Raw genomic sequence first — 26,652 nt, forward strand, 5'->3', positions numbered from 1 at the left:
GATGGTTGTGTGTTTTTATTTTTTTTTAGGTTTTCTGTTGTCAAAGTCTCGGGTCAGCGTGAGCAGCACAATGTGACGGATCAGCTCTGATTCTCGGTCTGAGCCACGGCAACGCTGCCCCAGCATCAGCTGACTGAAGCTCTAGGGACTTCAGAGACCACGTGACGCTGACAGGTCCTCTCCGATTACCGACTGTCCAATCAGGAGACAGTGCAAGCTTACATCAGCAAACAAAACTGAGACCTCCAACTGGACACGAGGGACGACTGCTCTCTGATGTCACCTGGGCTGCTGGGCGGGGTCTCACTGTCCTGAGCCAGCGAAGCATTGCTAGAAAAAAAAGGTTTATTTATTGACTTTTAAAAAAAATTGATTAATAAAGTTTGATTAATGGATGTGTCACCTGTCAGTGCGAGGGTTCCCTCTGTCCAACCACAACTCACCTGGAAACACACACAGGTACGTTATCAGCTCCACTTCCTGTCGCATTCAAAGCAAAGCACACCTGTTTGACAAGGTGATCACCGAATCATCTTTCAGTTCAATTCAGCTTTATTTATATCAGCAGTCACCCCGATCCTGTAAACACCTACAATAATACAGAGAAACCTCAACAGCCCCTGTGAGCAAGCACTTTGGTGACAGGGGGAAGGAAAAACTCCCTTTTAACAGGAAGAAACCTTCAGCAGAACCAGGCCGGTTCAGGATTTAATGAATCAATATTGCATTATTCAAATTAAAATCAATTTTTTAAACCCAGCCCTGTTTGACAGACAGCACTGTCAGGAAGGTGGCTCCATCCTCAGCAGCTCACTCACACAGAACTCCCGCCTGCATCGGTCTGCCTGCTCTCTCTGATCCAATCAGCAGGAGGCTTTCAGACTCTGCTGCTGTTTGCTCACGGAGATGCTCGGAGGTCCCCGAAGGGGAGGCGCAGCTCCAAATATAGATCGCTGCAGATGGAATAATAACCTGCACATGCTTTCACATATAAATATATTCATGGGTACAAAGTGAATAATTCATCAGGCTTCTTATTATTCACAGTGACTGTGAAGCTTTGAATAGCTTCTCTTCTTCCTCACACAGCTTCAGCTTTGAACTGACTCCGGCAGTGACAGCCTGCCTTCCTCTTCCTGTGGTGTTCAGGTGCAGACAGACATCAGACAACATGTTTGTGCACACCTTTATAAATCTGCCTCAAGGCAACAGGTGCACCCCAGCTCTTCATCAACTTCAATTTCAATTCAAATCACAACAGTCGCCTCAAGATGCTTTGTATTGTAAGGTGTAGCCTACAATAACACAGAGTAATGCCAACAATCATATGATGACCCCCTGTGAGCAAGCACTTGGTGACAGTGGGAAGGAAAAACTCCCTTTTAACAGGAAGAAACCTCCAGCAGAACCAGGCTCAGGGAAGGTGGGGGTGAGGGGAGGAAGACGACACAAAGACACGCCTTGGAAGAGAGCCAAATGATTCAGTGCAGAGAGGTCTATTAACACAGTGAGTGAAGAAGAAACACCCAGTGCATCATGGGAATCCCCGGCAGCCTACGTCTATTGCAGCATAACTAAGGGAGGATTCAGGGTCACCTGGTCCAGCCCTAACTATATGCTTTAGCAAAAAGGAAAGTTTTAAGCCTAATCTTGAAAGTAGAGATAGTGTCTGTCTCCTGAATCCAAACTGGAAGCTGGTTCCACAGAAGAGGGGCCTGAAAACTGAAGGCTCTGCCTCCCATTCTACTTTTAAATACTCTAGGAACAACAAGTAGGCCTGCAGTGTGAGAGCGAAGTGCTCTAATAGGATGATACTGTCCACATGTCCCACAGGTGTTCCCCAGGTGTGCTGTGATGTGTATGAGGTGGTGGAGACTCACTGTGCTGCCGCTTGTCTAACTGGTCTGAGCTGGAAACAGAAATACAAACACTGTGGTTTGTTTAGAGGAAACAGGTGCCCACCTGAGGTCCAGATTTGGGCTGTGTTGGTCTTACCTCTGTCCAGGTACTGTGCTCATGTATTCAGGTGTTTCAGAGGCCTCCTGCTGAGATCCTGTTCACACACACACACACACACACGCAACGTGAATCACACAAACTATGAAGTCCTACACAAGCCTGTTTCTAGCTTGAACAGGTGAGACTCACCTGGGGCGTCAGGTTCTGGAGCATCTGGTTGCTGATTTGCTGCTGTGCCCGGGCTGTTTGTGATGTCACTCTTCCTGTGACGCCAAAGCTGATCAGTGATCTATCTGACCTTTGGTGTAGCGTGTAACAGTGGGACTCACCTGACGTGAGGTCCAATAGGTAGGCTGTGTCGATGTGGCCTGACGCTGTGTGGTGCCGGTGGGTGGGGCTTCTGAGTCATTTAAACAGGAGGACATATTATACTGCTGTCAGGACAATAATCACCTGTCATGTGACATGCTTATATTTATTGAAGCCAGCCTCTCTTATTGATCTCTTTGAACTAACGACACTACTCTCTTCCTCCAAACCATCAACGTGTCCATTCCTACAAAACTGCTCAAAGAAGTCCTGCCATTAATTAATGCTTCAGTCTTAAATATGATCAACCTATCTCTAATAATCGGTTATGTACCACAGGCCTTCAAGGTGGCTGTAGTTAAACCTTTACTTAAAAAGCATCTCTAGACCCAGCAGTCTTAGCTAATTATAGGCCAATCTCCAACCTTCCTTTCATATCAAACATCCTTGAAAGAGTAGTTGTCAAACAGCTAACAGATCATCTGCAGAGGAATGGCTTATTTGAAGAGTTTCAGTCAGGTTTCAGAGCTCATCACAGCACAGAAACAGCTTTAGTGAAGGTTACAAATGATCTTCTTATGGCCTCTGACAGTGGACTCATCTCTGTGCTTGTCCTGCTAGACCTCAGTGCAGCGTTCGATACTGTTGACCATAATATCCTATTAGAGTGATTAGAACATGCTGTAGGTATTACAGGTACTGCACTGCAGTGGTTTGTATCATATCTATCTAATAGACTCCAATTTGTGCATGTAAATGGAGAGTCCTCTTCACCCACTAAGGTCAATTATGGTGTTCCACAGGGTTCAGTGCTAGGACCAATTCTGTTTACATTATACATGCTTCCCTTAGGCAGCATCATTAGAAGACATAGCATAAATTTTCACTGCTATGCAGATGACACGCAGCTCTATCTATCCATGAAGCCAGGTAACACACACCAATTAGTTAAACTGCAGGAATGTCTTAAAGACATAAAGACCTGGATGGCCGCTAACTTTCTGCTTCTTAATTCAGATCAAACTGAGGTTATTGGGCTTTATGAACACTGATGGGTTTAGTGAATGGGTGTTGTGGTCAGACCTGAGGACCGACGGTCAGACTCTGCTGCAGCGTGGCAGTCAGTCGCTCCACCAGTTGGTCCTGGATGCCGCTGCTGTCCTGAAAGTGAAGAACACGAGGTTTGATGCTCCAGTGTAACATCTGACAGAGATCTTAATGGACAAGACGGCCATCAGAACTCTTCTATCAAAGTCCTCAGGGGTATGCAGAATTCTGAAGTCACTGCATCAGCTCACGGGTCAGCACAAAATGACCTTTAAATCCATCCTCTGGTTCCTGACACTGTCATACAGCTCTGACCTGCTCAGCTCAGCGGCAGATATTTGAACTTTCATGACTGTTGACTTGACTGTTTCATGGTAAACAGAAAGTGGTGTGATGCCAGGAGCATTTCTACTCTTTCCAGCAGCTGCTCGCAACATCTGGAATTCCTGAGCATTAAGTGCTGCCCTTTCTATCTGCCCCGTGAGTTCACCTCGGTCATCGCCACGGTGGTCTACATCCCACCCCAAGCGGACACAGGTATGGCTTTGTCCGAACTACATGATGTGCTTAGTTCGCTTCAAAACGAGGACCCGGGCGCAGCCCTCATTGTAGCAGGAGACTTTAATAAAGCGAACCTCGGACAAGTCATGCCGAACTTTCACCAGCATGTCTCGTGTCCGACAAGGGGGGATCGAATTTTGGATCACTGCTACACGCCATACAAGCAGGGCTACAAAGCTGTCTCACACCCGGCTTTTGGGAAGTCTGACCACAACGCCATCTTCCTCATTCCCCAGTATAAACAAAACATACGGAGGGAAGAAGTAACCACGAGGGAGGTGAAACGTTGGTCTGCCCAATCAGAAGCTACGCTACAGGACGCGCTCAACTACGTAGACTGGGACCTGTTCAGAGCATGCGCAGTCAACATCAACGAGTTTACGGAAGTAGCAGTAAGCTTCGTCAACATGCTAGCGGAGGAGATTATCCCCACTGCGAGAGTCACCACATTCCCGAACCAGAAACCGTGGATGGACAGATCGATCCGTGCTGCAGTGAACGCCAGGACCACCACCTACAACGCGGGTCTCGCCACTGGCGATATGAGCACCTACAAAGCGGCCTGATACGGCGTGCGGCGCGCGGTGAGAGATGCCAAACGCTGGTACCGGGAGCGCGTGGAGTCTTGCTTCCACAAGGGCGACACACAGAGTATGTGGCACGGACTATGCACCATTACCGACTACAAAGCCAGGGACACTGCGCCGATCAATGCCGACTCTGCATTCACCAACGGGCTGAACCAGTTCTACGCCCGTTTCGAGGTTAGCCAGGCGGCTAATGCTATCTACTGCCTGACTACCGAGGACAGTGATGTACGTCATCAGCGAGAGACCGGTGATCAGCATCGCGGAGCATGATGTCCGAGCGGCATTGAGGAGAGTGAACACAAGGAAAGCGGCGGGGCCAGACGGCATCACCGGCCGTCTGCTGCGCTGCTGTGCTGACCAGCTAGCAGGTGTGTTCACGTCCATCTTCAACGAGTCCCTGGCGAAATCTGTGGTCCCCACATGCTTCAAAAGATCCACCATCATCCCGGTGCCCAAGAACAGCAAACCCTCATCCCTGAACGATTACCGGCCAGTTGCACTGACCTCGGTAGTAATGAAGGTGTTTGAGAGGCTGCTGAAGAACATCATCTCCTCCTCCATCCCAGACACCACAGATCCGCTCCAGTTCGCCTACCGACCCAACAGATCCACTGAGGACGCCATCGCCCACGTCCTGCACACCACCCTCAGCCACGTGGACAAGAAACAGGGTAACTATGTGAGACTGCTGTTTGTTGATTACAGTTCAGCGTTTAACACATTAGTGCCCAGCAGACTGTTCACAAAGCTGAGGGATCTGGGACTCAACAGCCGTCTGTGTGCGTGGGTGTTGGACTTCCTCACTGGCAGAACTCAGGTGGTGAGGGTGGGTAGATGCGTCTCTAACAGCATCACCATCAACACAGGAGCGCCACAGGGGTGTGTCCTCTCGCCACTGCTCTACTCCCTCTACACTTCAGACTGTGTGGCCACCCACGGCTCCAACACCATTGTGAAGTTTGCTGATGACACAGTGGTGTTGGGCGCCATCTCCAACATCGATGAGGCGGCCTACATGGACGAAGTGAAGAATCTGGCATCACGGTGCCAGGACAACCATCTCCAGCTGAACGTTGGCAAGACCAAGGAGCTGGTGTTGGACTTCAGGAGTCACCACAGAGACTACAAGCCCATTATCATCAATGGAGCTCCAGTGGAGAGGGTGCAGTCATTCAAATATCTCGGTGTCCACATCTCCTCAGACCTGACATGGTATGCCCACATTCAGGTCCAGACCAAAAAGGCTAGGCAGCACCTGTACCACCTACGACAACTGAGGAAGTTCAGGGTCTCTCCAAAGATCCTCAGGATTTTCTATACAGGCGCTGTGGAGAGCATCCTCACACAGAACATCACATCGTGGTTTGGGAACAGCTGTGTTAAGGACCAAAAAGCTCTCCAGAGAGTGATCCGTACAGCAGAACGCTGCTGCAGGATTGTTCTCCCCCCGCTTCAGGACACCTACACCAGGAGATGCCGGACTAGAGAAGCGCAGAAGGACAGAGAGACTCAAGAGAAGCTTCTATCCCCAAGCCATCCGGGCCCTAAACCAACCCCCCACCCCCCCCACATACACACACACACCCGCCCTCTCACATCATCTATAATTGACTGAGACAGGATTCTCTTCCAGACTCTCTAAACCCATTGGCACAATGTACATTTCAAATTCCATCCTCCATCCATCCTTCGCTTCCGCTTATCCTTTTCAGGGTCGCGGGGGGCGCTGGAGCCTATCCCAGCTGTCATAGAGCGAGAGGCGGGGTACGCCCTGGACAGGTCGCCAGTCTGTCGCAGGGCTATCACATTTCAAATTCCTTTAATTTTAAATATGTTTATATTGTCTATTCTGTAAAATAGTCAGATTGTCTATTCGTATTTAATTCACTTTATGTACAGAATTCACCTGCTTGCTGCATACATGCTACTACTGCACATTCAGCTAATGTATATACTATGTATATATTATATATATAATGTCCTTCCTCTACCCCCCCCCCCATTTTTGCACAAGTCGAGGAGCGTGTCAGGTTACATTTCACTGTGTGTTATACTTGTATAACTATGCATGTGACAAATAAAGAACCTTGAACCTTGAACTGCTCCGAGTGTGTGTGTCTGTGTTTTTTTGTGTAGTTTTGTTTTGTGTGAAGTGTGTAGAGTTGATGTTTGTGATGAAATGCTGTATGAATAAAGTTTGCATCGACAGTTTGAACCATTGACTGTAGAAAAGATGTTTTCTACAGTCAATGGTTTGAACAGAGACATGACGACGCTGCTCTGTGGCGACTCTTTTATGCTCTGATCGCTCTCACTGATCAAACAACCTCCAACAGGTGAGTACACACTCCTGCCGACCTCACATTACCACCGTACTTACCTGGCAGTGAGAGAGCGCGCTCAGAGCCTGTTTGTAGAGCTGAACCGCTTTGTGCTGCTTCCTCTGCACCAGGTAACACTCAGCCAGCGCCTCGCACACCTGAGCCTGTGCCAGGTAGTCCCCTACACACACACACACACACACACACACACACACACACACACAGGTGAGCACAGGGGTCTCACCTGTCCGACGTACACAGACATTGCTGGTGTTACCTGTGTCTCTGAATCCCTGCAGGGCGAGGATGAAGCTCTCTGCAGCCTCCTCTTCCTCACCGATCCGACTGAAGGCAAACGCCAGGTTACTGAAACACCGAGCCTGGTTGCCACGGCAACCCTGAGAGCCTATACACAAACACAGAACATTATTATAGCTAAACTGATTTTCCTCTCACACTCCTGATCAGTGTTAAAGGTCACAGATGTGGCAAGTGTTTGTGAGGGTCAAAGGTGAACTGCTTAAACAGGTGAGCCGCAGGTTTGCACCTCACCGTACAGTCCAGCGGCCAGCCTGTGGTAGTCCACGGCGGACCTGAACTGGCCCATGGAGTTCAGCGCCGCTCCCAGGTTGTTCAAGACTTTGGCCAGCAGGGGGGGCCACTTAGCCGTGGGGCTCAGAGCCTTCTGGAAACACTGCACTGCCTCCTGGAAAGACCTGAGCCGGCAGTAAGACACGCCCACCGACAGGTACAGCTCACCTGAGTGACAGAGAAGCGATTACAAATGACTAGCATGTGCTCTCCTCCTGCCTGGGTGTTTGGTACGCAGGACCCACGACTGAGAACAGGAAGGCTGCACAGATGGTCATTATCACCGCCTCGGAGGCTCCTGTCTCAGGTAAACCAGGGCCATGTGACCCCTCACATCCCGCCCACAAACCCGTTTGACCCGCGGCTCTCTGGTGGGTGCCACAGGTCCATCAGGTCCCACACCTCCAGACTCACCTCTTCCCCTGGGCCATTCGGACGGTTAACAAACACTATCCCCCCACACCCCACCCTGGCCACCCACCAATCTGAACCCTCGTCACTCAGGTCACTCACACACGGACTCTACTCAGACCAAGTGTCTGCACCACCTCCAAGCATTTTGCGAGTTTTTTCTCTAATGGCTTTCTCTTGTGTCTCCTGTGTGTTACTTATTCCTGCACGGTCACCGTGGAGCACTACAGTTTGATTGTACAATGACACTAAAGGCCTTTTGTATTCTGTTCTATTCTGAATCAGTCAACCTTCCTTCAGGTGATTACCCAGAGTCCTCGGGTCTGTAATGCTGCCCATCAAACTCAGACACTCTGACAGTACACCGATGATGTCATCCTGGTTGCACTGATCCGATTGGAACATGTGACTTCCTGCTTCTGACAGGGCGGTGGCTGCATAGTCCAACATGTTGGCCACTCGGTAACTCTCTGCAGCTCGCAGGTAACCCTGAGCCGCCAGCGTCCAGTCCTGTGACACACAGACAGACACACCTGAGTCACCTGGCTCACCTGTTCTGGGTCAGATTCAGGTTTTGGTCCTGACCCGTGTCCTGCCGTAACAGCGGCTCATCTCCACGCAGGCGTCCCCCTCGCTGCGGCCGTCTCCTTGTGACCTATACAGCTGGGCAGCTTGCAGGAAGTAGGTGGCGGCCTTCCGGCTCTGCCCCAGTGCATCATGGGCCAGGGCAAGGTTGAACTGGAGGTCAGGGAGGCGGTCGGCCTTGGGACCGGGCTGAGCACGCTGCAGGAAGTCCAGACCTTTCCGAGGTCGTCCTACCTCCACGTAGGCAGCCCCAAGGTTAAAGGAACAGGCCCGCAGGACCCGCGAGTCCTGGAGCTGAGAGCATGATATGAAATGTAGTGCCAGGAGTGCCACTAACACTGCTGACACCGCATCTGTTCTTGTAACCTCCTCACCTGGTCTGCGGCCTTCAGGGCATCTCTGAAGCACCCCAGCGCCTCCTGTGGGCGTCCCTCCTGCAGCGCTTTGTGCCCAGAAAATGTAAATTCCTCGATGTCTGCTGTCTGCTTCCGCCCCACGCTTCCACTCCTCCTCTTTACCTTCACAGCTTCTTTACCTGAAGGGGCTGTGTGGGACGTCATGCTCGACCTAAAGGAGGAAGAGTCATGCAGATGTGCTAACCTGCTGCCTTCATCAATGAACCAGCCGACCACTGGAGAACCTGCAGGTTCAGGTGTGTGGACCAATCAGTCAGATCCATCCTCAGGATCAGGCGCAGGTAAGTGAGACAAATCAATATCAGTGATTATCTACGTCATTATTGATCCGTGAGGAAAGGTCTGATCAATCAGTAAGAGCTTACTGAGGTTATTAAAGGGCTGAATCAGCTACAACAGAGTACCTCACTGAACTGCTGCCGATAACAAACACTCACAGCCTGCAGGTGAAGATGAAGCTCCTCCTCCTCACTGCTCACCTGTCCCCTGAAACCGAACATTTGAAGCAGCTAGCTCCTCTGCTAAACCGCTCCGACCTGCAGGTTGACTCGTTGCTATGGTAACGCGGAAGCGGTCGGTAAAAACGGCAGCAACAGAAGAAGACTTCGCAAGTAAGCTATTTGCATTATGACGTCACGCCAGGCGAGTTATAACGTAAATGTTTGCGCGAAGACAGTTTTCGATTCAGCTATTACGACAGTGAACTCCATAGACCACAATCCACCGCGATGAGGTTCTAGCCAATAGGAGGCACGGATGACGGCTCGACCAATCAGAGAGCGGCGGGAGCTTTGAAACTCCAGGTAGGAAACAGTCGGAGGACGGTTGGAGCTCCGCTGTGGTTTCTGTGTTTTTACCGAGACTTTGGGACACATTCAGGCTCCGAGAGGACCCGGACCGGGACACCGAGACACCCGTAACGATCCGCCACAGACCCGGGACACCGAGAGGGTGAACAACATGGCGGATTTAGCCGCGAACGGCCGCTGTGAGTGTCGGTCAGAGAGTCCGGAATGACCGCAGGGTCAATCAGATTAATATGAAATTAACTCGGTGTCACACTCCGTGATTTTCTGCGTCTGTGGGGTTATTGAGAAGAGCTGTACCGATCAGCCACATCATTAAAACCACGACAGGTGAGTCATCTGTCACAGGTCCGGTGATGGATGGACACCTATCCAGGTGGGCTCCTTATGATCCGGTCTCAGCCTAAGATCTAAGCGTTTTCACACATGCGGTGTTCTGGTTCACCTGTACAGGTGGACGCCGCTGGTGTGAAACAACCTGTGGAGGAGGCATTCTCGGTCTGGTTAGTTTCTGGCGTGAAGGTGATCCGAACCAAGAACCAGGTGTATGTCACAGGTTTGAGCTAAAAAAAAAAAAAGAAGTCCCGTAGCCCCACGTACTGCACAATTTCAACAGGTGTGTACAGGCTAGCACAGAGCCGCGTAAACTCTGGTGTTGTCCAACAGTCCAGTTACTGTTGTTGACATCGGAGTTTTTCTCTGTGTGAAAACAAACCGAAGTTTGCAAACTCATCAGAAGACTTTATTAGTGAAATGACGTGTTTACAGTCACTCCAAGACAATAAGAGCAACACGCTGAACCAGTGAAGCAATGTGAAATAAAGTTTCACACGTTAAATATCAATTATATATATTTCACCTCTGTAATATTCTGGATATTTATAATTGAGCCGTTTGTGAATATTAGAGCTATTTCTTATGTTTGTAACTTTATAGTATGAGAGGACGGTCCCTTGTGGCTCCTCTGTGATTGGGATCAGAGTAAAGCAGCCTTTGCAAGACTCGGAGTTTACATTGATTATTATTATTATTACTGACTGCTTTCTGAGCTTCAGCTGCTTCAGACCGATTCAAAGATTGTGGATCAAACGTGCGTCACATCCTCCATCATCATCAGCCCGAGCTCACCTGAAGGAGCTCCGAGACCTTGAAACACTGCTGACCTTCATCACCTACGGGACTTTAAACTGATGATGGCAGGAAGCTGAATATTCCATACTTCCTGTGAGAAGACAATCTTTGAGCTGGAATTTTTTTCAGGTGTGAGGGAAGCATCAGGAGTCCAGCTGGTTTTAATGATGTGTTTTTGTCTGTAACTTGGTGCTGATCACATTCATTGATAAAGGGCAATAAATGCATGATCGATCATCCAGGTAAGGAAAAGTTGCATCTGTTCATCTGAAGCGTTTTCAGAGGGAGAAACATTTCACCATCATCATCATCAGGTGACTTCTTCAGTCTTAGCTGACTGCAGGTTTCCAACCTTATAAGCCGGACATTTGAAACCAGGCTACGGACCGACGGTCCAGGAACTGTCCTCACAGCCCGTCGTTGGTCAGCTGATGAGGGTGAAACGTTTCTCCCACTTCAGATGAACACAGTCGACCTTTCGGGAACATAATCAATAGTTTGATCTGATGTAGTGTTAGAAACGGGCTCAACGTCATTTAAACAAACTGAGAGCACAATATTGATCTGGGGTTAAAGGAGCGACATGGGTGTGATGTCATGTTTCCCGGCGTGTTGCAGATGAGCGTCTGACCGCCGAGCAGATGGACGAACAGAGGATCCAGAACGTGGCCTATCAGTACCTGTGCAGGCTGGAGGAGGCCAAGAGGTCAGTGACCAGGACCGGGAGCACCTCAAGTGTTTGCTCACTTTTGTTAACAGAACCAGTTTCTTCTTCAGGTGGATGGAGGCGTGTCTGGGGGAGGAGCTTCCTGCTCCCACGGAGCTGGAGGAGGCGCTGAGGAACGGCGTTAGTCTCGCCAAACTGGGTCATCGCTTCGCTCCGAGCACTGTTCCTCTGAAGAAGATCTACGACCCGGAGCAGCTGCGATACCAGGTCACAACACACATCAGCTAGAACCAGTCTGATCGGTCTACCGCTCTTTGGGGGGCGGGGCTACCGATCAAATCGATGATCAGCTCTGTATTGATCCCTGCAGGCTGTCGGTCTTCAGTTTCGCCACACTGACAACATCAACCACTGGAGGAACGCCATGACGGCGCTTGGGCTGCCAGCAGTCAGTGAACACATCGACAGATCAGAGTATTGATTAGCTGATTGGTTTGAGGCTGGGCTGATCACCTGTTGTTGTTTCCAGATCTTCCATCCTGAAACGACCGACGTGTATGACAAGAAGAACATGCCGAGAGCCGTGTACTGCATCCACGCGCTCAGGTATGCCTCGTTGCTCGTCTGATCATCTATCCTCTGTGCTCACCTATGCTCACCTGTGCTCACCTGTCTCTCTGCAGCCTGTATTTGTACAGACTTGGTTTGGCTCCACAGATTCACGACCTGTATGGAAAAGTCAAGTTCACAGGTAAACACCACATAGGTAACTAATAATTTGGGATTAGTTTGGATTTAGTTGACTTTCACAGAAGTTGGTGCTGGGAAGGTTTGGAAGGGGCTTTGACTTTGAAAAATGTTTAAGAAACCCGGGGGTGGGTGCTGAGATGTTTGGACCAATCACAGTCAGTTTTGCTGACCTGTAACTCTGTTCAGAGGAAGAGATCAACAATATGAAGCTGGAGCTCGACAAATACGGGATCCAGATGCCCGCCTTCAACAAGATCGGAGGAATCCTGGCCAATGAGCTGTCAGTGGATGAGGCTGCAGGTAGGACCAGACTCTGATTGGCTGATAGAGGAGGAAGCTGCAGGTAGGAATAGACTCTGATTGGCTGCTGGGGGTACTGACCCTGCATTCTGCCAACAGTCCATGCGGCGGTGGTAGCCATTAATGAGGCCGTGGACCAAGGGGACGTGAGTGTGACGGCGGCGGCTCTGAGGAACCCTGCTGCTCTCCTCACTGACCTGCAGGAGGTGCTGATGAGCATCTACCAGGAGATGCTGCAACAAGTGAGGAGAAGGAAGGCTGAACGGGCTGCTGGCAGGGTAAAAATTTGATTGGTTAAAGAGATTTCTGTCCGTCCAGTCAGGTGAGCAGACTGTTGACGTGTGTGTGTGCGTGCGTGTGCATGTGCTCGTGCGTGTATGTCAGCAGGCTGTGGGAGAGGACAAAGACATGTACGAGGAGTATCTGACTCAGAGGGAGATCCAGGACAATATCAATGCCGTCAATGGTGAGAAATAAGCCCCTCCCCCTGTTCTGATGGCATTAATGCTGGTATTGATGACCTAACGATGATGTCACTTTGGGGGTCAGTGCGGGCGGCGGTGGAGCAGGTGGACGAGGCTCTAGACGCCGTCGACGAGCTCGCTTTGCTGTCGGCACTCCAGCTGCCGTGTTTGGCCCTTAGGGGCCTCCGTACTGACAATGGGCCCTGGTACCTGGATCAGCTGACCGCAGACCGACAGCAGAAGGCCCAGGTAAACTAACAAGTGTGGCCTCTGACCTCTTTTTCACCTCTCTGTGACCTCTGACCTCTCTGTGACATCTGACCCCAGAATCAGGGCTCTGTGGATCCTCTGGAGCATGACGAGCTGCAGGAAGGTGTCACCGCTGCCAACCAGGAAGCTCAGAGCGCCAGAAACAGTACGTCGTTTTCTGCCCATGCCCGAACCAGGCTCACCTTTTGACCTCTGACCTCTCCTCAATATATGTGTGTGTGTGTGTGTTTCAGTGGAGGCGGCCCTCCGGAGCGTTAATGCGGCACTGCGTGGAAATGACCCCAGACGCACCGTCAGCTGCCTGATGACCTCTGACCTCCAGCTTCCTGAAGTGTTTCCGTTTGCGGCGACATTTTATCACCGAGAGCTGCAGCTGCTGCAGAGGCAGACGGCACAGGTATCCACGGCACAGGTGGAACAGCGGGTTTACCTGGAGATGAGTGACCGTCACTCAGGGGTGGATGTAGAAGGGTGGCAAATGCCACCCTAGTTTTGCATATGACAGCATGATAAACATGCTGTTTATTAAAATAAGATGGTATTAACACTTTGAGCGTAGTTACAGTTAACAGTGAATATAAATGATAATACTGAATATATTGCATAGTGTTACCCCCCTACACCAATAACAAGTGGTTCAGCCCATAGCGCAGACTGGCTTTTTTCTTGTTTTCAGTAGCAAGCGATGTCTATGATTGTGCCAGAGCAGATTATGAACAACACCATGGGAATTTCAGATTTCACACAGGTGGTTGGTTGTTACACTCTGGAAATGAAATGAAGGTGAGTGTTATTAACCCTCTGTGGTCCACGGACACGCTGCACCTCCAAATCACATGACTGATTTAAGCTGACACAGCAACAAGCTGCAGCCACGCTGAGTCTTTCAGTCCCTGTTGAAGTTTGGTCTTCAAAGTATACACCGCGTTTTAATTTTAATTACAGGCCAGTAAATCCAGAGTTATGATAAAAAATATATATAAGGCATGCTTTTTTCTAAATACTGTCGTCACGTTTTTTTGTTTAAAAAAAAAAAAAAAAAACTTCTAAGGACAGCACGAAAACAGTCAAGAAAGACTCAGCAGTCCATCTGCATCTAAAGGTCAAAGGTCACTCTTTCGAGGATGCCAATGTTCACATTTTGGACAGAGAGGACAGATGGTTTGAAAGAGGAGTGAAAGAGGCAATCTATGTCCACTGTGAGCGACCATCGGCGGTGGTTTACGACACCAACTGTCTGCCATCTATAATCCAGTTTTGAGTTCCCTCCCCAGACGCCTTAACGCCCACTCACATCCTGGGCCATCTGACCTCAGGAATTCACATGACAAGGTGGGGCCAGGTTTCACAATGAGCTCACCCGAAACCCTGGCTGATTAGGTCCCACACCCGCTTTCACACCTTGGCTCATGTGATTAGAGGATCACCAGGGGGTCCTTTGTCCCTCTTTGGGGGGATACTCCCACTGGGTTTAAATCTGAGACTCTTGGCCATTTGACCTTAGAACTGAAGAAGCTTCTCGGATGAGAGGTGAAACGTCTTCAAGAAACTCAAAGAAGTCCAGACGCTTTTCTTTGCAAATTCCTTTGACTACGATGACCTGAGAACCTTCACAGACAATAAATAATTATCTTTATGTGGAAGTGTCTTAGGTATCTTGCCAAGATACAAGGTAACAAATGAATAGTCTATTTTTATCCCGATTATTTTGTTTATCTCAATGCCCCCCCCCCTCCCAATATGGCTGGATTCTTGGGCAGGCCCAGAAGACATGGAAATGGTTTGCCATGGGGGTACCACAACCTCTCCAACATAGGCCCTGACTCTGTAAGCCTGTTTGCCGAGCTGTTAATTTAGGAGTGATAAAAAATCTCACTACATTTTTCCAACCAAACTCTCTCAAAGACCTTGAATTTGCATTTCCATCCAGCTCTCCTCTGATATTTGTGATCCTGAATCCCTCTCCCATTTTTGCTTGATATATAATGTAGAGTGGTTTTTAGAGGCTTGTATACTTCCATATATTTTTGAGACCAACTTTTTAGAGTCCTTTTTTTTTTTTGTATGCATCATGAAAGATATAAATTAGGTTGTATTTGTTTTCCTCTTTGAATAGTAACGTCTTGTTATAATAGTCTCTAACTTGCAGATATCTATAGAAGTCATGCTTTTCCAATCCGAATGTATCTGAAATAGTTTTATAGCTTTGAAATCCCCCGTTTGTTGCCAGTGAACAGAAAGAAGTAATTCCTCTCAGAGTCCACTGTTTAAAGGTCCCATCCAGCCTGGCGGGCTCAAATTCTGGATCATAAGCTATCCAATTCAAGATCCTAGCCTGTTTTTCTATTTGTAGTTTCCTCAATACCTTGAACCATAGTTTCAGGAAGAACTGGGTCAATTGATTCAAACTTCTGTAAAACTTTTCAGCTTGGCTTTTATTTCCTAAGAGGGACTGTAATGGAACGTCTAATTAAGTAATTTCCATGGTTTTCCATTTAGCCTCATAATTTGGGGAACACCAGTTTACCAGGGGTTTCAGTTGTGCGGCATAATAGTAATCCTGTAAGCACGGCAAAGCTCTCCCTCCCTTCTCTTTTTTCAGCTGCAACGTTTTATACTGGACTCTCGGTCTTCTGCTGTTCCAGATGAACCGTGAGATCCATCTATCCCATTCGTCAAATTGTTTTTGGGGTATCTCCAGGGGCAATGACTGGAAGAGATAGAGAATTCGAGGTAGTACGTTCATTTTAATTATTTCTATCCTATTACTCATATCCAGAGGGAGGAGAGACCACCGAGACATGTCAGATTTGATCTCTTTATTGATGGGGCCATAATTATTTTCATAAAGTTTAGACATGTCTTTTGTTAGGTTTACTCCCAAATATTTTATTGTGGGAGAGTCCCATTTGAAGTTAAATTTCTTTTTAGTTTCCGGTAGAGGTGTATAATTGAATGTAAGGGATTGAGTTTTTTGAATATTTAGCTTATAGCCAGAATATTGATTATAGACTTTTAGCAAGGCCATCAATTTGAACAAGCTTGATTCAGGATTTGTAATAAAAAGTAGAACATCATCCGCAAACATACAAGTCTTATGTTCTTCTCCTCTGATCATAATTCCTTTTATTTCAGAGTTTTCTCTAATAGCCTGAGCCAGAGGTTCAATGCACAAGGCAAACAGGGACGAGCTCAAGGGACAGCCCTGGCGTGTCCCTCTCTTCAAGCAAATATTTTGAGACAGGTGTCCATTAAACCTGATCCTGGCTGTTGGGGAGTAATACAGCACTTTAATACATTTAATGAAGCCATCCTTGAATCCGAATCTTGCTAGTACCCTAAATAGATATTCCCAACCCACCGAATCAAAAGCCTTTTGGGCATCTAAGCTAATCAACATTGCACTAATATTTTCTGATGTTATGTGGTTCATCACTTGTAATGTTCTCCTTAAGTTATCTTGAGTCTGTCTATTTGAAACAAAACCTGTCTGATCTAAGTCTATCAGCTCTGGAAAAATCGATTCCAGTCTCTTAGATAATATTGAAGCAAATAATTTAGTCCACATTAAGGAGGGATATTGGCCTATATGAGCTGCGTTCTTTTTTTTATCTTTGCCTTCTTTTGGGATAATTGAGATAACTGCTTCTTTCCAAGATTGTGGGGCTACTCCTGTTCTTAATGTATGATTAAAGCAATTAAGCAGCACTGGTGTTACTTGTGTTCTAAATGCTTTAGGCTTTATGCAGTTCTTCTGCCGTTATTTCAGCCATGAGTTTTTTGTTTTGTAATTCTCCTATAGATGGTAGGTCTGGTGAATTTAGAAAGGCATCTATCATTGTAATTTCTGCTATGGGAGGTTGGGTATATAGGTCTTTGTAATATTGTTCAAAAGCCTGTTGAATATCGTCTAGTTTACTGCAGATAATTTGTGACTCAGGGTTCCTGATTTTATGAATTCTGTTCTTTTCCTGTTATTTTCGTAACCTCCATGAAAGAAGCTTCATCGCCCTAGGCTCCATCTTATAATACTTTTGTTTAGTAAATTTAAGTTTTCTTTCAATTTCCTCATCATAAATGCCATTTAAATCTTGTTTAATTTTATTTATTCTCGATAGTATCTGGGGATCTTTTTGTTCAGTGTGTCTAGTCTCTAATGATTTCAATTCCTCCTGTAGCTTCTCAAGTCTTTTCTGTTTTTCTTTTTTCCGATGAGCTGTGAGGGCCATAACCTTACCTCTAATGATGACTTTTGCTGCGTCCCATAGAATATTTGGAGACCCCTCACCATTGTCGTTATTTTGTAGATATGTTTCAAATTCCTGTTGGTGTGTGTGTACTGATTTCTCATTCAAAATACTGGTGTTGAGTCTCCAAAGTGTATTTTTCCATTGTTTAGCACGGTGCAGGGTTAGGTACACACCTGAATGATCAGATAAATCTCTGACCCCTATTTTACAATCCTCAACCTTATGCCAGTCTGATTTATACATAAAAAAGTAGTCAATTCGAGTATATACTGAATGGCACGCAGAATAATAGGTAAATTGTTTATCCCCTGGATGAGAGGCTCTCCACACATCAATCAAACACAGTTCTGTAAGCATGTGTTGGAACACGTGTCATTTGAGCACTCCAAAGCCTAAGTCAGTGGTTCTTAACCTGGGTTCGATCGAACCCTAGGGGTTCGGTGAGTCGGTCTCAGGGGTTCAGCAGAGCCTCCGCCGTGACATGCACGGCTCATTTTGTGCACCAGTAAAAAACATATCTATGTCTTGAATTTGAAAAAAATCCTATTTTATTTTTCACTAAAGAGGGGTTCAGTGAATGCGCGTATGAAACTGGTGGGGTTCGGTACCTCCAACAAGGTTAAGAACCACTGGCCTAAGTGTATTCATCTCAGGTGAAAATAAAAGTAAAATAATCACTTTAGGCAGGCTCATAATTGGAGCGCTTGATGAACTGGTAGAAATAGTAACAATAAAATATTTATTTCCTAAATATAGAATTCAGCTTAAACAGTCCTGAGCAAAACAGTTTTCAAATTCTTGGTAGATTTACTAAGGAGTAATATTAAGTCCTCCTCTCTGCATGCGAGCAGGATGCCTCACTTTAAAGCTCCAGTGGAGACGTGATGACCCTCTTGATTTCACTCACAAGAGTCGGACGGTCCCGGTGGGGCCCGATGGGAGCTCCGTAGCTTCTCTCTTATCTGCCGCTGGTCCACCGCCTGTCTGCGGCGATCTGCGCCGGCTGTCTCCCACGTTGCTAATCTCTGCTGTTTCGGCGCCGTGGAGCCCGATTTCTTGATATCATCCAGGCAGAGTCAAATCAAATCAAATCAAATCACTTTTATTGTCACGTCACATGTGCAGGTACACTGGTACAGTACATGCGAATGAAATTCTTGTGTGCGAGCTTCACAAGCAACAGAGTTGTGCAAAAATACAATAACGTAAAACAAGCAAAATATAAGAATGGCTAAATCTGAGTGTAATAAATATATGTACAATATAAGAGTGTATGCATTACTGGATGTGTATACTAAATGTTTTTGTTTTTTTGTTTTTTTACGTGTGTGTGTGTGTGTGTGTGTGTGTGTGTACATATTTTACAGATTAAATAGAGTAAACAGAATATATAAAATATACAGAGGTTGGTAGTTGGACATGTGCAAAACAGTGGCATTAATGTACAGTGTGGAGTGCATAATGTTGAAATTCAAGTAGTGAAGGTGAGGTGTCTATGACGTGTTCAGCAGTCTGATGGCCTGGTGGAAAAAGCTGTCTCTCAGTCTGCTGGTTCGGGACCGGATGCTGCAGAACCTCCTTCCTGATGGAAGTAGTCTGAACAGTTTGTGGCTGGGGTGACTGGAGTCCTTGATGATCCTCCCCGCTTTCCTCGGGCACCGCTTCCTGTAGATGTCTTGGAGGGAGGGAAGCTCACCTCCAATTATCCGTTCAGAGCACCGCACTACTCTCTGGAGAGCTTTGCAGTTGTAAGTGGTGCTGTTGCCATACCAGGTGGTGATGCATCCAGTGAGGATGCTCTCAATGGCACAGCGATAGAAGGTCCTGAGGATGCGGGGGCTCATGCCCAATCTTTTCAGCCTCCTGAGAAAGAAGAGGCTGCTGCGCCTTCTTCACTGTTTTGTTTATGTGTCCTGACCACGTAAGATCCTCAGCCAGATGTACACCAAGGAAGCGGAAGCTGCTCACTCTCTCCACAGCAGCGCCGTTGATGGTGATGGGGGTGTGTACTCCTCTGCACCTCCGGAAGTCCACTATCAACTCCTTTGTCTTTGTGACGTTGAGGGTGAGATGGTTGTCTTGACACCAGTGGGTCAGGGCGCTGACCTCCTCCCTGTAGGCCGTCTCATCACCGTTGGTGATAAGACCCACCACTGTAGTGTCATCCGCAAACTTCACAATGATGTTGGAGTTTCTAGTGGCCGTGCAGTCGTAGGTGTAGAGTGAGTACAGGAGAGGGCTCAGTACACACCCCTGTGGAGCACCAGTGTTCAGTGTGATGGGGGATGAGGTGATGCTGCCCAGCCTGACTACTTGGCGTCTGTCAGACAGGAAGTTAAGGATCCAGCTGCAGAGGGTGCTGCTCAGTCCTAGATCCTGCAGTTTCCTGTCCAGCTTCGAGGGAACGATGGTGTTGAATGCTGAGCTGTAATCTACAAACGGCATTCTCACATACGTGTCTCTCTTCTCCAGGTGTGACAGGGCAGTATGTAGTGTCAGGGCTATGGCATCATCAGTGGACCTGTTGTGGCGGTATGCGAACTGTAGAGGGTCCAGTGAGTCGGGTAGTGAAGAGCAAACGAAGTCCCTGACCAGCTTCTCGAAGCATTTGCTCACGATGGGGGTCAGGGCTACAGGTCGCCAGTCATTCAATGAGGAGATGGTGGAGGATTTGGGTACAGGGACGATGGTGGCCATTTTGAAGCAGGCTGGGACTACAGACAGAGAGAGGGAAAGGTTGAAGATTTGTGTAAACACTCCAGCCAGCTGAGCCGCGCATGACTTGAGGACACGGCCGGGAATCCCGTCCGGACCAGTAGTTTTGCGCGCGTTCACCTTCCTGAAGCACTTCCGCACATCCTCCTCAGACACAGTGTGCGCACTGACGTCATCCGGGGTGCGCACACTGTCCGGTCTCATGGTGTTCGCTGTGTCGAATCTAGTGTAGAATACGTTTAGATCCTCACACAGAGAGGCCGTGGTCTGCGGTGTGCTGGTTTTCCCTCTAAAGTCTGCGATTGTGTTTAGTCCCTGCCACATACTCCGAGGGTTGTCAAACTGTTGCTCCACCCTGTCCCTGTACTCACGTTTGGCTGCTTTGATCGTCTTCCGGAGTTGGTAATGTGCATGTTTGTAGTCCGATGTGTTCGCGGAGACAAAAGTGGTGCTCCGTGCCGCTAGCGCCGTGCGAACAACATCTCCGTTAATCCAGGGTTTTTGATTTGGGAAGGATTTAACTGTTCTGGATGGGACGACATCTTCCACGCATTTCCTGATAAATCCGCAGACTGAGTCCGTGTACTCATCAATGTCATTAGCAGCCACGTGAAACATTTCCCAGTCCGCGTGATCAAAACAGTCCCGCAACGTAGACTCCGATTGGTCCGACCACCGGTGCACCGCCCTCAGGGTTGGAGCTTCCTGTTTCAGCTTCTGCCTGTAGGCGGGCAGGAGCAGGATGGAGCGGTGATCTGATTGGCCGAATGGGGCGCGGGGGAGGGCTTTGTACGCATCCCGGAAAGGGGTGTAGCAGTGGTCAAGTAGCCGGTCTCCACGAGTGTTGAAATGGATGTGTTGGTGGAGTTTTGGTGAAACTTTCTTCAGGTTTCCTTTGTTAAAGTCCCCGGTCGTGATAAACGCCGCCTCTGGATGTGCGGTTTCCTCACTGCTGATCGCGCTGTACAGTTCCCTGAGTGCTCGGTCAGTGTCGGCTTGTGGGGGAATGTAAACAGCCGTAATAATCACTGCTGTAAATTCCCTCGGTAGCCAGAATGGCCGGCACTTAATCATCAGGTACTCCAGGTCCGGTGAGCAGAAGGATTTGACCGAGTCCTCTCTTCTTCAGATCGTTGGCCGCCTCTGTCGCATTCTCGTAGAGTTTGGTGCCGCTGTCGAAGAACACCCTCAGCTTAGCTGGATGTGGCGTTTGGAAGCGGATTCCTTTGGCTTTAAGCTCTCTCAGGATCCCCACGTACGCCTTTCTTTTCTTAAGGATGTCTGGGGGATAATCTTGGTCAAAGTAAATCCTTTTCCCTTCATAGCGGACATCCTTCTTTCTCCTCTGAACTCGTTCAGTTCCTTTTTCATATCATTGCGAAAAGAAAGTCGAAACTCACTCATTTCACTTTTAAGGTCTGACCTCAGAGCCCGAATCTCATCGTGGATAGCTAGCATGAATCGGCTAGCCACCTCCACTTTAGCATCGCCATTATTCTCCTCTCCGCTGCAAGTTTCCTCGACTAACTCTCCCCTTTCCCGTCCCGAGCTTGATTTACCTTTAGTCGTTTTTTGTTTATCCCCATCCATGTCAAGTTTAGATACTGTTCTTTGTGTCTGAATATTCTTCCAAGGGGATTATTTCCAACCGGCAAGGAGCCGAAACTTTCAAGCAGCCATTTGCTACAACGCCCAACCGGAAGCCCCCGATGTACCTCCTGTTCTCCTGTCTTGTGGTGGACAAACAATTTCTTTTTACTGGCAGACATAATTTGTGGGGCAGCTTATTGCAAGACCTGATTATTCTCTCATTTTAGTTATAGTAATATTTTTAAATGGTTCTACAAAAAAAAAAAACCCGGCAGGTGCATTGGCTGCATTTTTAGATAAATGGTTGCATATGTTTACAAAATGTGTGCATAAGTTTTCAAAATGTACAATTTATATTTGCATTTCAAGTTATAAAAATAACTTACTCAACATGTCCGTATTTTTTTTTTTTTTTTTCTTTTTTTTTTTTTTTTTCACAGTAAAAAAAGATGCTACAAGGATTTTAAGGTTTTTTTGTGTGATTTCAGATCAGTAATATTAATACAGTTTGTCAATGAAAAAACAACTAAATTCAGACACGTGAGGTTTATCTGTAAAGAAAGTCGGGGGGGAAAAGAATGAAATGACAAAATTTGAAGGTGAAATACAAATGTAAAATCAAAGGGAGTCAAAAATGGCCGGTTATGTTTTGGAGGGTTAATCCAACAAATCATGAAAAATTAGGTTTCAATTTTTGTTCATGACAGTGCAGATTTCTGACATTGTGTGTAATTTAAGCTGTAACAATTTGATTATTTTCTAACAAAAAAAGGGTGAAACTCAAGTTAGACTTGTTTGTAAATGAACCGCCCCATGTTGTGTAGCTTTCTGGGTTTTATACTTATTGGGCTACATATTTATTTATTATACAGGTTATACAGTACATAAAATCAAAACTCAAGTTTTATGTCACTAAAGTGTTTAATTATGTCGGCTACAGAAAATAATTAAGTTACAGACTATATTTATACGAAAAATGTGTATACTTACTGCATTTGAATCATTTTAACCATATGTAACCACCTGCCAAAAAAACCTTTGATTTTGCCACCCTAAGAAAACTTCTTTAGATCCGCCCCTGGCGTCACTGTCATTCAACTGGAACTTCCTGTTGTCTCCTCCAGGGGGAACTGCAGGAGGAGGAGCTCTTTGTTGCCGTGGAGATGCTATCAGCCGTTGTTCTCGTCAATCAGGGTCTGGAGGCGGGACACCTACAGCAGTTCAGCTCCTCATTGGTCAGTTTGTCTGCAGGGCTCTCTGATGTAGACCCCGCACTGCTTGACAGGTACTGCCTCTTACCCATTTACCTGCCGATGATGTCACTGTTGATAATGACGTCCCTGATGATGATGTCACTGTCGTACAGGTACTTTGAGACTCTGGTTGGTGTGAAACAACAGGTGGGCCGAGACCTGCTTACCTGGAACCAGCTGCAGGAAGGAATCGCCGCTGTGAACGGCTCGGCGCAGGACGAACAACAGCGTACGACAACGCGATGACATTGTTACAAACACAGAATGATGTCATTATAAGCAACAAACATTAATTTCTTTGAATTCTGTTGAGCTGACCCTGCGACCTCTGACCCCTGTGACCCTCAGAGCTCCTGGCTGTCGGCCTGATAAACAAGGCCGTGATGAGCGGAGATCCTCAGCGGCTTATCTCCGCCCTGTTGCTGCCCTCCTGCGGTGTGGACGAGGTTTCACCTGTCAATGCCTGCAGGTACCTGACCCTGCTGAGCCAAGCCAGGCAGATCAAAGCTCAGGTAACTGCTCAGGTGTAACTGCTCAGGTAACCGAGCCATCACCTCAACAGTCCCTCAGAAACTGTGACTTTAGTCTTGATCATGACCCTCTGCAGGTAGAATCCAGGTGAGGTTTAAACTTTCAGTCACATGTCCTCCTCCTGTCCAACCAGGTGAGCAGAGACCCGGGAGCCGAGCTGTGGTTGGCTGATATCCAGGAGGCCGTGAGGACGGCCAATCAGCAGAGTCAGAGAGCTCTAAAGTGTGAGTCACAGATTCATTTACCTGCACAAGTAACCACACCTGTTCAGTGTTTAAGCATGTGGGTTAGAAATGATCAGAGGCTGGACCGCAAAGAGCGAAACGTCTTTATCTTTACCTGTTAGCTTTCAGCAGTGACATCACTGAAGGTGTGCTTGGAGACAGGTGTGAACATCGCTCCGAGTCGCACGAGAAGAAACGACTGAAGGACAGAACTTCCTGTCAGCGTGTTGATTATTGATCCGTGTATTGATTATTGATTGTGTGTCCGTCAGTGTGTCTGTCCGTTGCCGCGGTGAATCAGGCCGTGAAGGAGAACAGGGCGAAGCAGACGCTGCGGGTGCTGTCTCTGCCGGAGGCGGAGCTTCACAGAGTTCTACCTGACTGTGCTGCGGAATATCAGAGAGAGCTGAGCGCCCTGATGGCACGCCGCATGTGCACAGGTGACGCACCTGCACACACACACACACACACACACGCACGCGCGCGCGCGCGCGTGCGCATATACAGAGAGAATCACGTGTGTGTGTGTGTGTGTGTGTGTGTGTTCAGGAGATAACCGCAGTCCCTGGGTTCGAGTCCGCCTGCAAGACGGTTCCGTTTATTTCTTCCACCTGAGCAGACTGGAGGGCAGCTGGGAGCGGCCCCCTGGCTTCGTGCACAACAGCGTGTTCTTGGATCGCCACGACATACAGGTGAGACACACCTGAGGCTCACCTGCTCACTTCCTTGTTAAACCGGAACAGTGTTTCTGTGCTTGGAAAGTTTGATCTGCGATTGGCTACCAGCTCGCCGTTTCACTTTCCCCCCTGCAGGAAGTGGTTAGCAGCGTTTCGGCCGAGTACAGTCGCGGCGTGCTGTGGCGGAACAGCGAGGCCCTCGTCGTTCGCCTGCAGGCGCTCTGTCGAGGCTTCCTGATCAGACGGCGGATGGCGGCACGACGTCACTTCCTCATGAATCAGACGGCCGCCATCATTGTCATCCAGGTGAGCGTGAGCCCCCTTGGAGAGCCGAGGCTCGACGGGGAGTTACAGGTGCGTCACAGGTGTGCTCTGCTCTGTGTTCAGTCTCACTGGAGGAGGTTCGTCGAGCAGAGGGTCTACAGACGGCGCCTGCAGTTCCTTTACATGAACTGGAGAGCTGTCGTCAAGGTAACAGCTGCTGCTCCTAATCATGTGACTGAGATTAGATTAGCAGGTGCAGCTCACCTGATGAGCGTTATTTATGTCGTCTGCTTGTGTGAACAGATCCAGGCGTTTGCGAGGATGTGGTTGGCGAGGAGACGATATTGCGCTCGGCTGAGTTTCTTAAGACGTAACGTGAGTTTGTTTTTTTTGTGTTTTTAACATTCCCTTTTATTGAGAAAGCAATTGTCCATAACAGTAGTATTACTTTTTACACTGTCTTTGCTTTCACATTTTTAAACTTGTAATTGAGAAGAAAAAGAGGGAAAAAAACAGAAAAATCAAGAGAAAAAAGAGAACGAAAGAAAGGGGGAAAAAAAAAAACTTTGGGTAAGGGGGTACCAGGGTAGGCAAGTTAGCATCTTAATATTGACATGGGAATTTAACTCAGGGCTTTGACGGGGAAAAAAAGCATGGTTCATAAAAAATAACCTCACAGGCTTAACATATTCTGTCCATTTAGACCATATTCTGAAGAAGGTGTCCCTCTGAAGTTTAAGAGAAAATTTTTCCATCGTATAGATCTCTTGTTCAGAATGTATCCAGTCTTCCATCGTTGGTGGTTTGGGCTTAAGCCATCTCCTCGTAAGAGGCTTTTTACTCGCGGCCAGTAGGATATACAAAAGTCTTCTATCATTAGAATTCAATTTATCCACTGGTGTGTTACACAAAAATATGGTTTCAAAGGTTAAAGGGAAAAGAAATGAAAAAGCATTTTTTTGTTTGTCTTTGATGTTCATGGATTAGAGACCAGTACTGGCGAATAACTTTGCAATCCCAAAAGATACGGAAATGGTTAGCTCCATCTCCCCCACATCTCCAACAAGTGTCACCAGTTCCCCGGTGTCTTTGTTGAGCACGGGTGATGAAAAATTTCATAATGATTTTCCAGCAGAATTCACGCCAAACATTGGACCCAGTGGTAGCCCACTGTATCTTGCATGCATGGCCCCAACACTCCTCTGTAATTGTCAGATTACCTTCTTTTTCCCACATCGCTTTAATATCAGGGTTCGTACGGGTGCTTGAAATCCTTGAAAATGCTTGAATTCTAATGTTGTCTTTTCAAGGTTTGAAAAGTGCTTGAATTTCAGATGTGGTGCTTAAAAGTGCTTGAAAATGTAACTGTATTTCATTCACAATAAATAGCTATCTGATTGAATTGTTTTCTTATCAGATAGAGAAATAAAATGAGACGCAATATAGACAGTGCTGTTGTTTTTACACTGCAGGATGCTGTTATATAGTTTGGAAATAATTTTGCGTTGCGCTCCAGATTTAGTTAATGATAAAAATGTTTCTACAAATTTTAAATCGTTTAGTTTCACTTCTAAGTTTTGATTAAAATAATTCCTGACCTGTAGATATCTAAAGAAGTCGCCTAAATCATGTTTACTCCTTAAGAATTCAAAGCTTTGAAATGCCTCCTTGTGGACAAATGAATAGTAATTAGTTATACCTTTTGAAATCCAGTTCTTGAATCTATTATCGTACCGATTCAGAGTAAAATCTGAATCATATGCGCACCATCTTAATACCTTAGAGGCATTTTCCAAACCACAAATTCTTATTACTTCTTTCCAAGCAGATATCATTATTTGTAGTATGGTTTCGTCTGCCATGTGTATTTTGTTCTGTAATTGTATATTCGATATTAAAGCTGTAACTGGTATTCCTTTAACGATTGTTCCTTCAACATCTTTCCATCCGGCGGTGTAATCTAGACAGCA

General features: G+C 47.2%; 2 protein-coding genes across 14 annotated transcripts in view; one reads left to right on the forward strand and one right to left on the reverse strand.

Annotated features, from left to right (window-relative positions):
* On the reverse strand, nt 1-9,379 carry ttc24 (tetratricopeptide repeat domain 24). 10 transcript variants are annotated; one of them, XM_019364899.2, is made up of 15 exons: nt 9,228-9,379; nt 8,749-8,941; nt 8,375-8,668; nt 8,098-8,299; nt 7,340-7,546; nt 7,065-7,193; nt 6,847-6,968; nt 3,352-3,429; nt 2,289-2,359; nt 2,149-2,222; nt 1,996-2,053; nt 1,881-1,909; nt 819-953; nt 404-443; nt 1-311 (listed from the first exon to the last, which is right to left on the reverse strand). In XM_019364899.2, the coding sequence occupies exons 2-15, from the start codon at nt 8,932-8,934 to the stop codon at nt 224-226; spliced, it is 1,713 nt and encodes a 570-aa protein (XP_019220444.1). In that variant the 5' UTR covers nt 8,935-8,941; nt 9,228-9,379; the 3' UTR covers nt 1-223. The 10 variants fall into 10 exon arrangements, with proteins under 10 accessions (XP_019220444.1, XP_019220443.1, XP_019220450.1 ...); XM_019364898.2 differs by having other exon boundaries at nt 1-330; XM_019364900.2 differs by lacking the exon at nt 404-443 and adding an exon at nt 444-505 and having other exon boundaries at nt 209-330.
* The window catches only part of iqgap3 (IQ motif containing GTPase activating protein 3), a 27,214-nt gene continuing 9,536 nt past the window's right edge, over nt 8,975-26,652 (forward strand). Inside the window, exons 1-21 of one of the 4 annotated variants that reach the window (XM_005462366.4) lie at nt 8,975-9,071; nt 11,346-11,433; nt 11,505-11,661; nt 11,765-11,842; nt 11,924-12,000; nt 12,078-12,145; nt 12,331-12,444; nt 12,544-12,722; nt 12,829-12,910; nt 12,994-13,157; nt 13,236-13,323; nt 13,412-13,575; nt 22,858-23,018; nt 23,100-23,215; nt 23,335-23,498; nt 23,651-23,741; nt 24,014-24,181; nt 24,291-24,433; nt 24,554-24,724; nt 24,806-24,889; nt 24,986-25,057. In XM_005462366.4, coding sequence (XP_005462423.1) covers nt 8,990-9,071; nt 11,346-11,433; nt 11,505-11,661; nt 11,765-11,842; nt 11,924-12,000; nt 12,078-12,145; nt 12,331-12,444; nt 12,544-12,722; nt 12,829-12,910; nt 12,994-13,157; nt 13,236-13,323; nt 13,412-13,575; nt 22,858-23,018; nt 23,100-23,215; nt 23,335-23,498; nt 23,651-23,741; nt 24,014-24,181; nt 24,291-24,433; nt 24,554-24,724; nt 24,806-24,889; nt 24,986-25,057 — 2,511 coding nt within the window. In that variant the 5' untranslated portion in view covers nt 8,975-8,989. The other 3 variants (XM_005462367.4, XM_005462369.3, XM_005462368.4) reach the window with 3 other exon arrangements.

Source organism: Oreochromis niloticus, linkage group LG11, assembly GCF_001858045.2.
Source record: "Oreochromis niloticus isolate F11D_XX linkage group LG11, O_niloticus_UMD_NMBU, whole genome shotgun sequence".
In the NCBI taxonomy this organism is placed as follows: Eukaryota; Metazoa; Chordata; class Actinopteri; order Cichliformes; family Cichlidae; genus Oreochromis; species Oreochromis niloticus.